The sequence below is a fragment of the Biomphalaria glabrata genome, chromosome 8, assembly GCF_947242115.1.
Source record: "Biomphalaria glabrata chromosome 8, xgBioGlab47.1, whole genome shotgun sequence".
Classification (NCBI taxonomy): Eukaryota; Metazoa; Mollusca; class Gastropoda; family Planorbidae; genus Biomphalaria; species Biomphalaria glabrata.
In genome coordinates, this window is record NC_074718.1 from 33,419,111 (window position 1) to 33,433,700 (window position 14,590).

Consider the following 14,590-nt stretch of genomic DNA (forward strand, 5'->3'; position numbering starts at 1 on the left):
GTGTAATCATATTCGTTTTTGTTATACATATAAATAATTATTTTATTTAGTGTCAAACTTTTTTTGTCTGAAAATATGAAGATTAAGTTACGTCCAGCACAAAGCTCTTGTCTTCGCTAACTGCCCTAAACTTGTGAGTTGTGAGAGACTTCACAGGATGTCAGGGCTTTTTAGACCTCAGGATTTAATGCGTATGCTCAGAGCTGTTCCTCTGTCAGAATAATACATTTCTGCAGCTCGGAATTCAGGGATTCGCTTGGTGACTGGTGACTCCGCTGTGCCAAAAGGCAGGACAACCACTACGTGAGGCCTCCGTTGGCAGTATGAACAGGGCACGCCGGGAAATGAAAAGGGATTTAAAACGCGCTGCCTGGTGTTTCAACGAAAACTGATTTTATTTATCAAAGATATTTATCCTTTTAAAAAAAAATATATGACATAGAATTTAGAAATTTTATGCTTTTTATAAAGTAAAATATAGAAATGGTCGTAATAATACTGTAGTGATAGCTTTGGATGAATCTAGGTCTAATTGGATCATTTTTCATCTTGAGTCTAGGTCTAATTGGATCAGTTTTGATATTCAGGTGTCAAGCATAGTTGTGAAGGTTATTCATATTTCGTCGTGTTTTACAAATGCTGGTTTTTATGATAGTTGACAATGCAAACAAATATCGATAATTTTTTAATCAATTAAATATGTCGATCTTTGAAAGCTATTTTGATACGCAGATATCTCGCATTAATTTAAACTTGAATCTTGTGTTTGCAACGCCCCAAATGCGGACAGATGACGAAGTAAAATGAATGTAGATTTCGATGTTTTAAAAACTGCGTTAAAAACTTTATTTTTACAAAAATAACATTCTTTGAAAACTTTCTTCTTAGATTTTTTTATTTATGGCTGGAAAAAACTAAAAATAACAGGCCCTATAGTGTACGATGTAATGAAAGAAGTGATGATACGTTTTGTTTTGAAAAAGGTCTATGATAAACTTTGTGTGGTTTTAGCTCAGCAGAAACAAGTTTTCAAGGCTCTTCCGTTTTTAGTTCATTTTGTCATTTAGCTGACAGCATTGAGTTAGCGTCCATGGCATTGTTAAGTTTCTCGAGAAAATCTTCATTGAAACGCGCTTTATTACTTTGATTATAGCAGCTGGATGTGCATTTCAATATAATAATTTGTTATCTGTAACTCTCGTCCATGTTTCAAAAAATTGTTACCAGTAGCGTCACAAGGTGTGTGCGGGTGGTGAGGGCCGCGCTGGACATCAGCTGGGGAGAGGCATCATAATCTTCCCCGATACTGGCTCACTGAGAAGCGTCCCATGTAAAAGTCCGAGAAACATCGAAATTGATTTTTTTTTAAAATGTTTTTTTAAGGGCATCGAAAAGAAACTACCGCACCAGGCATTATATCCTCTAGCTACGCCACTGGTTGCTGCAATAATATTTTATCATTATCACACAAAACACAGAGTACGAAAAGGAAGAGACAAGAAAGACTGAAGGTAAACACATTTTTCTTCTTTTTATTATTATTTTCAATCAAACTTAATTTTGAATAAAACAAGGTTATAAACAACGGAGAACACTGCTTCTTATATATTTGCTTTTATATATATAATATATATATATATATATATATATATATATATATATATATATGTATATCATACTTGATCGTAAACCTTGGGGGGTTATCGAAACATAAAATAACTATCACTAGACATGTGTGTATTCTCTGACTCAATTTTATTTTGTTCTAGAAAGATATTCCTTCTTGAATGCTTCTATTCAGAGTATAGTATCGCACAAAAAAAAACGTATAATGGAGATTCCAGTATTAGATAATGACGTCACGAAACTCTACTTTAAAAACTATAGCAAATCTATACAAAACAAAGTACATACATTTTTTGGTGTTTGTTATTTAAACATCAACATGATAAATATTAGTTCATTAGGCGGTCAGATATAGACTAGAAATTGAGATTGATTTAATCTCGTATTTTTTAAAATATAGAAATGTGTCTTCATTACAATAAAAAAAAAAAATTAAAATAAAAAAAAACTCATTAAAATAAAAAAAAACCTCATTAAAATAAAAAAAAACAAATGTTACTTTCCAATAATTTTGTGAAAGACTTTTTATTTCTTTGTATTTTGTTACTATTGAAGTCTAAAAAAAAAATAATTTGCGAAATAATAAATAAACAACAAGAACCGAAACAAAACATTAATAAATTATTTTGTGACCTCAAGAGTGACTTCCGTTGGTCCTAATACATGTTCCGTGTCCTAATACATGTTCCATGTCCTATCTTTGACGTCACCACTACGTTCATCTAAATACATTTTGTTTTTTATTTACAAGGAATGCGTCAAAACGCATTATAACCACAAAGAAGCGTTGACAAACAAACAAATATATTTACAGAAAGATGTCATCAGTGACGCTAACAGACATAGTAAACTAGTGGGTCTATTATATGTAATATTCATAGTACACAGCTATAAGCAAAGAGATGCGTAGATTGAAAAAAAATTGTGTTCTGTCGTCCCCAGAGGATAACAAGTAGGAGCCTGTTCAATATGTATGTATCATTCTTCACCACCTGCCTTCACATTTACATCTAAGCTTAGGCCTATATCGACTTTTGCATTTATTTGAGTTCTTATAAATAGGTGCAAGTAAATAGAATCTATTTAGACCTATATTAAGGCAACATTTATAAGGGGTATTTTACGTAGAACTTCTAATATGCATAAACCTTTGCTTTATTAGGAAATAGTCGACTTCATGGGGAAAAAAAAGCATCATTAATAATTGAATGTGACTAATTTGGCAGCACTGTGAACTATTTGTCTCAACTCCTGAATTCACCTTAAGTTTAAAGAAAGCGTTTGATCAACCGAAAAAAAAACATGTTCCTGTAATGTCAACTCAAAGTAGTTCTAATCTACAGACGAATGAAATACTAGTACTAACAAACAACCAAATACCTGTATATCGCACAAATACCTTATATAGCAATGAGGTAACACTATTCACATGGATTATAATAGCATGAATCTCTGGGAAGGGGGGATGGGATGAGGTTGGTGCGTAGTAGTTCTCATATTCTGTACATTTTGATCATGAAGGAGTATTTACATCGATTCTGTCAAGACTTCTATAAATAAATAAACAAAACACAGGACCGGGTAAAAGAGCAAGGGGGCAGCAAATCGGAGTATCCCGGTTCAGTTCGGAAAGGACAAACATACACGTATGACAGGCTTGAGAATGACATTTAGTGGATGACATTTATTAATGGATAGATGCTAATGACACCAGAAGACTTCTCAATTGCAATTTTAAGAAAGCCATTATGTTGTTGTCTAGTAGTCAGCCTAGAGTCACCAAAAAATAGCTTCATTAAAAAATATATTGAACTGTAAAAAAGCCTATACTACTATAAGATTTTAGACTTATTTGTGCTATAAATGACATCTACCCTTGTTAGTGATTTCAACGGCATTCTTATCTGGTGTAAAAGCTCTATCCATACTTACACCTGACCTATATAATATATATACATATGTTGAACTTCGATTCACGCTATTTTAAATCTTTGGTACGAATTGGTTCAAAGGATGTTACTCAAACACAGTTGTTTTTTTCTTTTACTAGGTTCTTATCAATAAGATGCAAGAAGGCGGAGGTGCACATCACAGCATCAACAATGGCGGAGGTGCACATCACAGCGTCAACAATGGCGGATCAAGGAGGCCAAATGAGGATGGGCTCTACTAGTAGGCCCTTCTTCTTGAACTATGGGAGGCAAATAGCGATGGAATCACTCGTGACTCAAGGCAACGCCACTTGAAATTTGAATTTTTTTTTCTTCTGAAAGAATGTCAAACCTCAGATGCTGACATGCACATCTAACGCACTAGTTGATTAAATTGGCTGGCCGTCAATACTAGCTAAAGTTTATTTCGGCATGTGCTAGCAAAATTACAATTGCGTGCTAATGACCCGTACATGCCGGTTTCAAGCTGTGGGTTACAATACAAAATGGGTGGGGCCTCGCAATCCAACTAAGGATTTGAATGAAGGTTTAAACCTAAGATTAAAATTAAAATGTGTATACGCAATAAATATTGATTGACAAATAAATAAGCAGCAGTGTGGACTCAGCCATTCGGAAAGATGGGATGGCTTGCTTTCTAGATACATAATTACTGTCTTGTTTCGGGGCCACCAAGGCCCTTAACACACACACGCTTACCATAACTCTGTTTGTTGCAATAGACATTGTCATACAATTGAATGGAGAGAATCAAAACAAGTATAACATAGTAAGGGAGATTATATTAACAAGCATCCAAAGAAAAGAGTCAAAGTAGTCTTTCTTGCACGAATATACACTAGTGTCATAGTTGTGCCGTTTCGTGATGTTCCCAGTGCAGACTCTGTTGAACTGTACAAAGAAAACAAATATATTGCAAATATGAGTTCAGAACTGGTTTTAATGAACTGGGTTTGTGCCTGGAGTTGTTCTGACGTTAATTAGTCATTAACACTGCAACTGGCTGTTACTGTTGTTTTGTTATTTTTTTCTTTTAAACGAGCTAGAAGAGCTCCTCCGATGTGGGGCTCCGATGAAGGGCCCCCTTTTTTTTTTTAGCTGGCTGGGCAGTCTTCGGAACGGAATTTCTGGCATACTGATGTGGAGACTCGTTAATCCGATGAAGATTTCCGCGAGGATCTCAATTTGTGGAGCAGGTGCATCTGAATTTCAAATGGGATAATCCTCACACGAAAGTGCCATGTACAATGAAGCGCAATTCTGACGAGAGAACCAAAAGTGTTTACAAAATTTATTGTGTTTTTTTTCGTTACTAGACTCGTGTATATTTTTAAAAAACATTTGATTCTCGAATTGCGAATTGGAAAATAGACAAAAAAAAGTATGAGTCACATTGAGAAGTATCTAGCCTGGAGATGTATGAAAATGTTCTGTGTTTAGAGAGTCTTTGGATACAGAAGCTTTGTCCTGCGCTACGAGCTTCTTAGGAAGATGAGCCCTCTTTCGATTTTTTCGCCTCGGAGATTTTGACCGAGGATGTTTAGTCTTTCGGTTGTGTTTGCGCCGCTTGTGTTGCATTGGCCGATGATTGCCAGTGTGGTTTATCAACTCTTCAATCGCTTTGCGAAACTTAGAAGACAGCACACTTTGTAAGTTTTTGTCATTGGAAGAAGGCGGAGACCCACCCGAAGAACTGTCTGGTTTGGGTCCGCCGCTTATGTTAACGAGCTCGTTCTGAAATTTGTCCAGGAGAGGGTTGATTTTCACTGGCTTCACTCGCGCTGATTTACGGCGAGGATTACAGCGTCGTCCGTTTTTTAACTTTTTATTGCAGGCAATGTTTTGTGCTCTTCTGGCGATGTTCGGGTACAGCGGGAGAAGTAGCTTGGACAGCTCTGTGACCACTTTCTTATTCATAGGCATTTCTGAAGTCTGCCTCTCGGGGTTGTTGATCCACGTGATGACTCGCCTTGCCAGACATTTTCTCTTCCATCTCTTCACGTGGTCCAGCATGTTTTCAAGTCTTTTGCAAACGCAGTCGGAGCTATCTCCGTTTTTGCAGTGCTTTTTCTTACAAGTATCCAAATACTTCTTCCGGTCTTTAGACATCCGGTTTAGGTTCTGGTTCCAGCACCATCTTGTGGTGAGTTTCTGCAGCAGTTTCTTTCTTTGAGACGAACATTTTTTCGGGGGCTCTTTCGTCATTTTGACAGATTTGACTTCTTTAATCACGTTCTCGGATACAGGAATGTTCTGGAACTTGAAAGCCACCTGGTTCTTGTCGCTTTCTGCCCCAATAAGCGGATCACAGTCGAGACCTAAGTATTTATTGTATTTGTCGAATCTGTAGTTGACAGAAATACGATTTTCAGATAACAGCTCAGTCAGCAAGCAATCGTCATTGAGGTCCTCCTGAAAATAAAAAAGATAATTTGTTAACAAGTCGTTCTTAAGAAAAGCAACTAGAAATAAATAACTAAATCTAGACGACATGTGTTAATGACTAGAAAGAAATCAAAACCCTTTAAAGACTAAAGAAGAAAGAAATAACAGTCAGTTTTTGTCTAACCAATCAGCTTCCAGAACTATAAAAGTAATTCTATTCTAGTTTCGTAGCCTTCATTACTTTAGCATATACATTACTGATTACTTACACGTTACAGATTATGTTACATATACATTACAGATTAGTTATACATTACATATACATTGCACATTAATTTATACATTAGGGCCTCTACGGATTACATGTACATAACACATTACATATACATTACAGATTACATATACATTACAGGTTACATAAAACAGTACAGATTACATAAAACAGTACAGGTTACATATACAGTACAGATTACATATTATTACATAACATTTATCTATGAAGAACTTCTATTATATGTGTTTGAAGGAAACGAAGTCGCATTGACAGCATTATACAGCACCAGTTGGGGAAAATCTCACTATTTGTGTATAAAACAAATTCTGTTTTTATTGCGTTATTGCACGTTTACAATTATTTATTTAATGTTTTTTTTATTATGAAAAAAAAGTTTTATGACTGGATTCAATCGAGACCAATCGTCTTAGAAGCTCTGAACACTGGCTTGCAACGTCGCAACCGCTGGGTAGTGTAAACCAATAGATCGTTTCCACGTCACATGTCTGTACGAGCTATTGGTCTAGACTCCCCACAGGTTGTGACGTCGTAGATCAGTGTTGAGGCCTTCTATGACTATCGGTCTCGGTTCAATGTATTTCGTTTTGTTTGATTTTCGTTAACAAGTATCGGACGTTCCATGAAAGAGGAAAACTCTGATGTCTAAGCCCAAGCCTTCTGCAAGAAGGCAGAGGATGGGTAGAGGGCAGGATTAGAACTCCAGACCATCGTTAGGACAGTCTGAAGTGAATACCACTAGACCATGCAGCACTCCAGTACTTGAAGACGTTGACCCAGTTATAAAATACCAGATGAGACAAAAATAAAATTAAAATCAGAGTATTTAAAAATACTGAAACAAAAACTGCTTGCTTATTTTCATTATTTGGAAATGTGCGTATTGCTGACATGTCTAGAGTAGTTGATGGCTTCTATGTTGAACTTACTCGTAAATAAAGTTTGGAGCTGTTGTTGAGACACAGAAATCTCTCTTGATGCGAGTAGTGCTTGATCACTAGACTGTGATTTTCAGATAGGAACTTGAAGATACCTAAGGATTAAGAAGATAAATAGGTAAATAGGGACTCTAAAGATTTTATATATATACACATATATATATACACACACCCATATATACCTTTTACGATTGGCACACACATTTTTTAACGCTTCCGTCGAAAATATTTTAACTTGTAACTTTAAGTGTGTGTGTGGGTTTGTGTTTGCTTGTGTGTTTTTAGTGTATTTGTGTGCTCACCAATGGTTATTGTCGCAACAAAATGATTCCTGGGACTTCCTGCGATCCTCATTCGTCAACAAAGAAGGATCTCTGATACGTTACTCTGATACGTTACTCTGATACGTTACTCTGATACGTTACTCTGATACGTTACTCTGGCTTTATCATTGACCATTTCTCAAAAATCTTTTTTTTCTTAGAGTAGGGGGATACATTAAGTTTCTAATGTTACCATTATAACAAGACCCACGCACTAGGCATACTGAAGTTCTTTTCCCAATGTTATGAAGGCGTGAAAATTGGGATCTCCAGGGATCTGAAAAAAGTTTTGCATACTTATACCAAAATGTCTTTCACTTCCAAATATTTGTATGCAAAAAAAAATATTTATTGTACCTTAAAATCCTCTAGACTAGCATGCGCTCCCTAGTCATGGCTACATTCTTATATGCTTGCGAATTTTCGAAACTGACTGCAGAACTAGAGAGGAGGATCCTAGCAATGGAATTGAGATGCTACAGAAAGATTCTAGGTATCACATTCAAAGACCGCATCACAAACAAGAGATTAGAGACAGGATTATTACAGTGACCCCACGATGACTTGGTAACTACTGTAAAAAAAAAACGCAATCTAAACCTCTAACCCTAACCCTAACCTCTACGGCCATATTACAAGGTCCTCATGGCTCGCAAAGATCTTCCTTCAAGGAACAATACCAGGAAAAAGAAGAAGAAGTAGACAGAGAAAGCGATGAGAAGACACACAAAAAAAATTGGACGATCCTGTCATTAAAGAGTTTCTATCCAAATCAAAAGACAAAGAGGAATGGAGAACGACAGTCAACAGATCTTGTGTGGTGCCCCAACGGACTAGGGAAAGGTTTAGGTGAAGGAAACTAAATATAACTTTCTATATCAAGTGACCGTCATTTGCCTTTAAACGAAAAACAATGTCCAAAAAAAAAAAAAGTACAAGAATAACTATGAGTAAGATAACTTTACGACGCTCTGTGGTGGTGTCAGCACTAGGCATTAGATAGAAAGAGAATATTTTATTAGGTTAATGTGATATATGCTTAAAGCTAGCACACATACACTCACAACATATCACATGCGTGTGTGTGTGCGTGTGGTTTTATCATATTATTTCTTTGCTTGATGCATGCTCACCATTAACTGAGACATTTTTCAAAGATGCCAAAACGATGCTAGAGATATCCTCCTAAAATAATCATTATCTTGTCATATATATGTTTACATCTGTTTGTGTGTTAATTCAACAAAAACGTTATTTTATCAGCGATGACCTTGACGATGTAGCTTATATGACCTCCAGCGAGCCCCCCTCCCACTCCCGGCCCAGTGTCACCCCATTCATAAAGCGCTGGAGCATGTTTTAAGGCGAGTGAGGCCACGTTCAGATCCCGATACCATTCAGGCAGTGAGCATTCACTGGGCTGACCCCCATGGTGTGAGACAGAGGTCTATCTCTCCCTTGCTCACGAGGTGACCCAGTCCAGTTTGGCTTCGTAAGGGAGTCTGGCCTTGGTGGTTTTTTTTTCTATGTTTTTTTTTTTTTTTGGGGGGGGGGGGATTCAGGAGTACAGGTGATTTTTTTTTAAACTTTGTATTGCATTCCTTTTTTTGTTAGTATTTTGTTTATACTGTTTTTTTTGTTCTAATGAAGTGTGTATGTCTGTGTCGTGGTGCTGGGGTAACAGTAGGATAGGAATGTCTCTGTGTTTATTTTCTTATTATAAGCTTTTGATAATTTTTTTTTTGTTTATCATGAGATAACGACTGAAATCTCTGTTGAGATATTGTAGAGCAGGACTTGACATTGGTGTGAAACTCCAATGGTAAATAAGGGGGAATGAGCTAACAGGTTTTTAAATGGACTATTCAGTTTCAATGTGGCTAATTTAGTTGTAATCTAATCAGGTTTAAGTTTTTACTTTCATATCATCGTCAAAATGTAGGGGGAAAAAAAGGCTTTAAAAAAAAAACACACAAAAGAAAACAAAAACGCATATATGCTGGGTGACAAATGAGTTTAGGTACTTTTCAAAACGCCACACTAACTTAACGCATATATGCTGGGTGACAAATGAGTTTAGGTACTTTTCAAAACGCCACACTCACTTAACGCATATAGGCTGGGTGACAAATGAGTTTAGGTACTTTTCAAAACGCCACACTCACTTCCCAACACTCAGCAGCACTTTCAACATTCTATTGGTAGTGTGAATTCATGCTTGGGTATAATTTGTGTTGCTTTGACTGACATGAACTATTTAGGGTATCTTTTATCAATGGTTTAAAGATATCCTCTTAAAGAATGTAAAAAAAAAAAAGATTTTAAAAGGTGTCTACTTATCTACATTTATTTTTAGATCTTTCCTTTTTTTCTCCCCCACAACTTTTTGACTACTTCCCATGGCTGCGGATGCCTGAGTTAGTGTAATTGTGTTAGCCCTAGAAAAGAAAAATCATTGCGACAAGTAAAAATTATTCGTTTAGTCTGACCAAGTCTTAAATTTAATATTTGGCGTCATTTTCTCGCAGACTTCATGGACTGGCCATAATGTATGGGGACACCCTCAGAAGAAAAATAAATTCAAATCAAAGGTTCCTCTCAAACAGAGAACTTCAAACCCTAACCCTAACCCTAACCGATTAGAGGACACGAAAAGTCATTTGAAAGCCAAAGATCAAAGCCTCGATCTGGTCTCGACTAATCCGTCCTGCTTTGTATTAAAAAAAAAAGAAAACAAATTTAGAGACGGGGTGGGAAGGTATAAAAGAGAATCCTTGAAATTCCAAATAAATCACTTCTGGCGATAGAGTGGGTATTGATACAGATCAATGTGAGGAGGAAAGGGACACAACGGTAGGCGTTCGGGGTTGTCAGGGCGCCGGCTTTAGTTATAGGCTTCTGTTAAAGTGACGGTAGCCTGCGCGGAACGTGCCCGCGGGGGTCTGTGATAATAGAACGACCGTCTGGGCCGCCCCCTTCTTTTCACGAACCCGATAAACAATCCAGTGGAGATACGATGGGGGCGCTGTTATTTACCTGCTAGCTTGTTCTCACCGCAAAGCGGGGCGCAAGTGGGTGGCAACTATTCGGCTCTTTTTCCAAAGAAACGTAAGTACCTAGTAATTCTAGAAATCTCGAATTACTAGAGTGCCTTCCCTTCCTGACCGGTGGTCATTAAAGCAGTTTACGAAAAGTTCAAAGGACACTTTGAAATCTGAAGTTTTGATTTGGTTTGTATTTATTTAAGTTTCTTAGTCTTACGCGAACACTTTACACTATTTACAGTATTATGGGAGCAAGCATATTTCGACACTGCGGTTAGGCTCGAGAGAAAAGAGGCAGACGAGGCTGAGAAATGGAGAGAGAAATACAGATTTAAAGACATACAAACACACACACACACACAGAGGAAGGAAGAGAGAGTGAAAGGGAGAAGTCTTTCAAAGCAATAAGTTGTCTACATATCTTCTTTTTTATCTTTCCCACTTTCCCAATAATTAAAAAAAAAAAACAAGTATTGCTGGACTGGAAATGTAAGCTTTTAACTCTTACTTTATACATTTATTGCTGGACTGGAAATGTAAGCTTTTAACTCTTAATTTATGCATTTATTGCTGGACTGGAAATGTAAGCTTATAACTCTTAATTTATGCATTTATTGCTGGACAGGATATGTAAGCTTTTAACTCTTAATTTATGTATTTATTGCTGGACTGGATATGTAAGCTTTTAACTCTTAATTTATGCATTTATTGCTGGACTGGGTATGTAAGCTTTTAACTCTTAATTTATGTATTTATTGCTGGACTGGAAATGTAAGCTTTTAACTCTTAATTTATGCATTTATTGCTGGACTGGATATGTAAGCTTTTAACTCTTAATTTATGTATTTATTGCTGGACTGGAAATGTAAGCTTTTAACTCTTAATTTATGCATTTATTGCTGGACTGGATATGTAAGCTTTTAACTCTTAATTTATGCATTTATTGCTGGACTGGAAATGTAAGCTTTTAACTCTTAATTTATGTATTTATTGCTGGACTGGATATGTAAGCTTTTAACTCTTAATTTATGTATTTATTGCTGGACTGGAAATGTAAGCTTTTAACTCTTAATTTATGCATTTATTGCTGGACTGGATATGTAAGCTTTTAACTCTTAATTTATACATTTATTGCTGGACTGGAAATGTAAGCTTTTAACTCTTAATTTATGCATTTATTGCTGGACAGGATATGTAAGCTTGTAACTTATAATTTATGCATTTATTGCTGGAAAAGATACGAAGTTTATTAAAATCGTATTTTATGAAGTTATTGCTAGTCTGGACACGAATTTTATTTAAAACTTGTACTTTAGGAAGTTATTGCTGGACATCGGACTGGATACGCGAAATTCATTAAACTCTTACTCAAAGTTTTAAAATCTCTTACTTTATGAAGTTATTGCTGGACTGGATACGTAAGTTATTATAATTTTTCTTTCTAAAAATTATTGCTGGACTGGATACGTAAGTTATTACAATCTTACTTTCTACAACTATTGCTGGACTGGATACGAAAGTAAAATGTGGGAAAGACAACAATTTGTTTTGTGTAAGCCAACGTCTGCTGAGAAGCAAAGCCGGCCGTAAACTGTTGATGCTTGCCAGGGCTTACCGAGAGAATCTCGTCATTATTTACGCTGACCGACGGATGACTTTCTGTCCATTCCAGAGCACCCAACCCCGCCCTCTCTTCATCTCGTTTGCTTCTTAAATAGCCCCTAAACTCATTTAAACAGGTTGAAAGGTACTGGAAAAGCAAAGGCGAAGTCTTAAAAAGATAGGATTAAGCCTTGAAACAACAGCACTACCTGGCAGGTTAAAATATCTCTCATGGGATCACGATTGGGAGACCTGGTACCCCCCCCCCCTCCCTCTTACTTTACTTCATAAAGCAGACAAAACGAACAGGTAACTGCATTGTTTTCCGTTGTAAAACAATTTTTATAACAATAGCCATTTCGATTAGGTCAGACGATAAGGATAGTTGGAAATCTTTGAGATTGAAAAGAAAACCTGTTTAGGTACAAAAAGTCAAACAATGGAAAACTATGAACATGTCTGAAAAGTAGATTTTCAAATTTAAAAAAATATATTTAATAATAATCCCCTACTCATAAATAATTAATTAGTAGTTTTATATAAAGAGCTTTTTAGTGGCCCTCATTTAGCCAACAAAAAATTCATAGTGGACAACCTTTGTTAGATGTCCTTATTTAGCGACCCCTTGTGAAGGACGAATTTATTGGAGACTCTCTAGACCTTTTTTTTAAACACAAAAATTTATTTTTTAAACTTTATCTTGAGCGACAATAACAGGTGCACACAGTATACTACCCTCCCTACAATGAACATACAAAACTGATCTTGTTTTGACCACTCGCTAATGCTCCTATATCTGCGAATATGACTTTATAAATGATGAACTACAGCGGGTATATTATAATAAAAAATGATATTTGATCATGTACTATATACAACTTCTCAGTAACCCTGACTGCTCAACAGTATTATATGCTCATATATCTGAGACTATGAATTTAAAATCAATAAACTGCAGCGGCTATATTACATTGAACAGTGTAAAAAAAAAGAAGACTCAAAAAGTCATTAGTACAATAATTAAGTCTTGAATTCTTAAATAGTTCCACTCCACCAAAAGATGCACCATGCTAACCCGTCACCATCATAGACAGGCACTGCACTTAATTGGAAGAATGGTATTTAAAAATAGGCTGGAAAATGATTGAACAAGTTTACTTTAAAAAAAAAAAAAAAGAGTCCTTCAACTTAGAATACGCGTAGTGCATATTATATACTCCAGATTTTATTAAGTGAGAAATTATATAGCACATTGTAAACTAGCACCGGTAATAGCAGAGTTAAGTGGTCTACGTTAGTGCAACAGTATCATTGCTATTAGATGATATCAGCACCGTTTTCTTTTTCTTATATATCTAGTATGTTCGTTACGGATACAAAACAAAATGTTTGCTATCTTAGGAATTAGAACAAAAAGTGTGCAAGAAATTTAGAATAATCTTAAATGTCGGAGATAGCGTCAGAATTTTTGTTTTAATCCTTAGCAGATACATTCTTGGAAACAGCTTTCTCAAAAAAAAATTGCGAAAAAATTATTTTTTTTACCGATGTTATAATTTAAGAAAATGTATTTCAAATGTATTCCATAAAACTTTTTTTTTACATAATTATGATAATAATATCAGCCGAAGGTGTGGTGACTAATGACCTCACAGACGAACATTCCTAGGAAGATTTTACTCACTAGTCAGAGGGCGGTACTTCACAAGAATGCAATCAATTCGATGGTTACTTTTGGCGTGTCCGTGTAATTATGTAGAGCTCTCATCTTTCAAGGAGTCTTAGTTTGACAGGTCACAATGACCTGCGCCACCATAAAGCGCCTCGAGCCCTATTGACATTGTGCATTACACAAAGCTGAGTTTTAAAAAAAAATTCTTTCACACCCTTTGCTTATAAAATATTGATGTATCTGTAAAATATTGATGTAACTGTAAAATATTGATGTAACTGTCAAACATTGATGTATCTGTAAAATATTGATGTATTTGTAAATATTGATGTATCTGTATTTGTTCATAAACTCTATAGTTGTTTTTTTTGTTTGGTGTAATGCACAAAACTGTAAGACTAATTTCCATACGGACAATAAAGATTATTATTATTATTATTATTATTAGGTTATAGATCTGGATCTATAAAATGTAAAGTAACCCTTTCAGACCTTGCAATCTAGGGGGGCGAATAATGTCAAGGTCATCTGTTTCTGTGGCCCATAATTAACGAGGGTGTCATGTGGCTAGGACAACGACCGACCACCTTTACTTTTCCCCAACTAATGTCAGGTGCTCAGTAGTAACGTTGAGTGGACTCAAAAGGCCGACCTAAAAATCACGGAATTCGAATTCCCAGGATTTAAACCCGAGACCCCTAGCTTGGTTCGGAATCCAAACGCTTTACTACTTCACCTCCCCCAGATCTAGATCTA

General features: G+C 36.0%; 1 protein-coding gene across 1 annotated transcript in view; it reads right to left on the reverse strand.

Annotated features, from left to right (window-relative positions):
* Positions 1-1,506: 1,506 nt before the first annotated feature.
* Positions 1,507-14,590, reverse strand: part of LOC106069353 (uncharacterized) — a 49,908-nt gene continuing 36,824 nt past the window's right edge. The window contains exons 3-4 of the mRNA XM_013228996.2: positions 7,185-7,288; positions 1,507-5,990 (exon numbers count right to left, since the gene is read on the reverse strand). Of these exons, the coding sequence (XP_013084450.2) occupies positions 4,983-5,990; positions 7,185-7,288 (1,112 nt within the window). The 3' untranslated portion in view covers positions 1,507-4,982. The remainder of the gene's footprint in view (positions 5,991-7,184; positions 7,289-14,590) is intronic.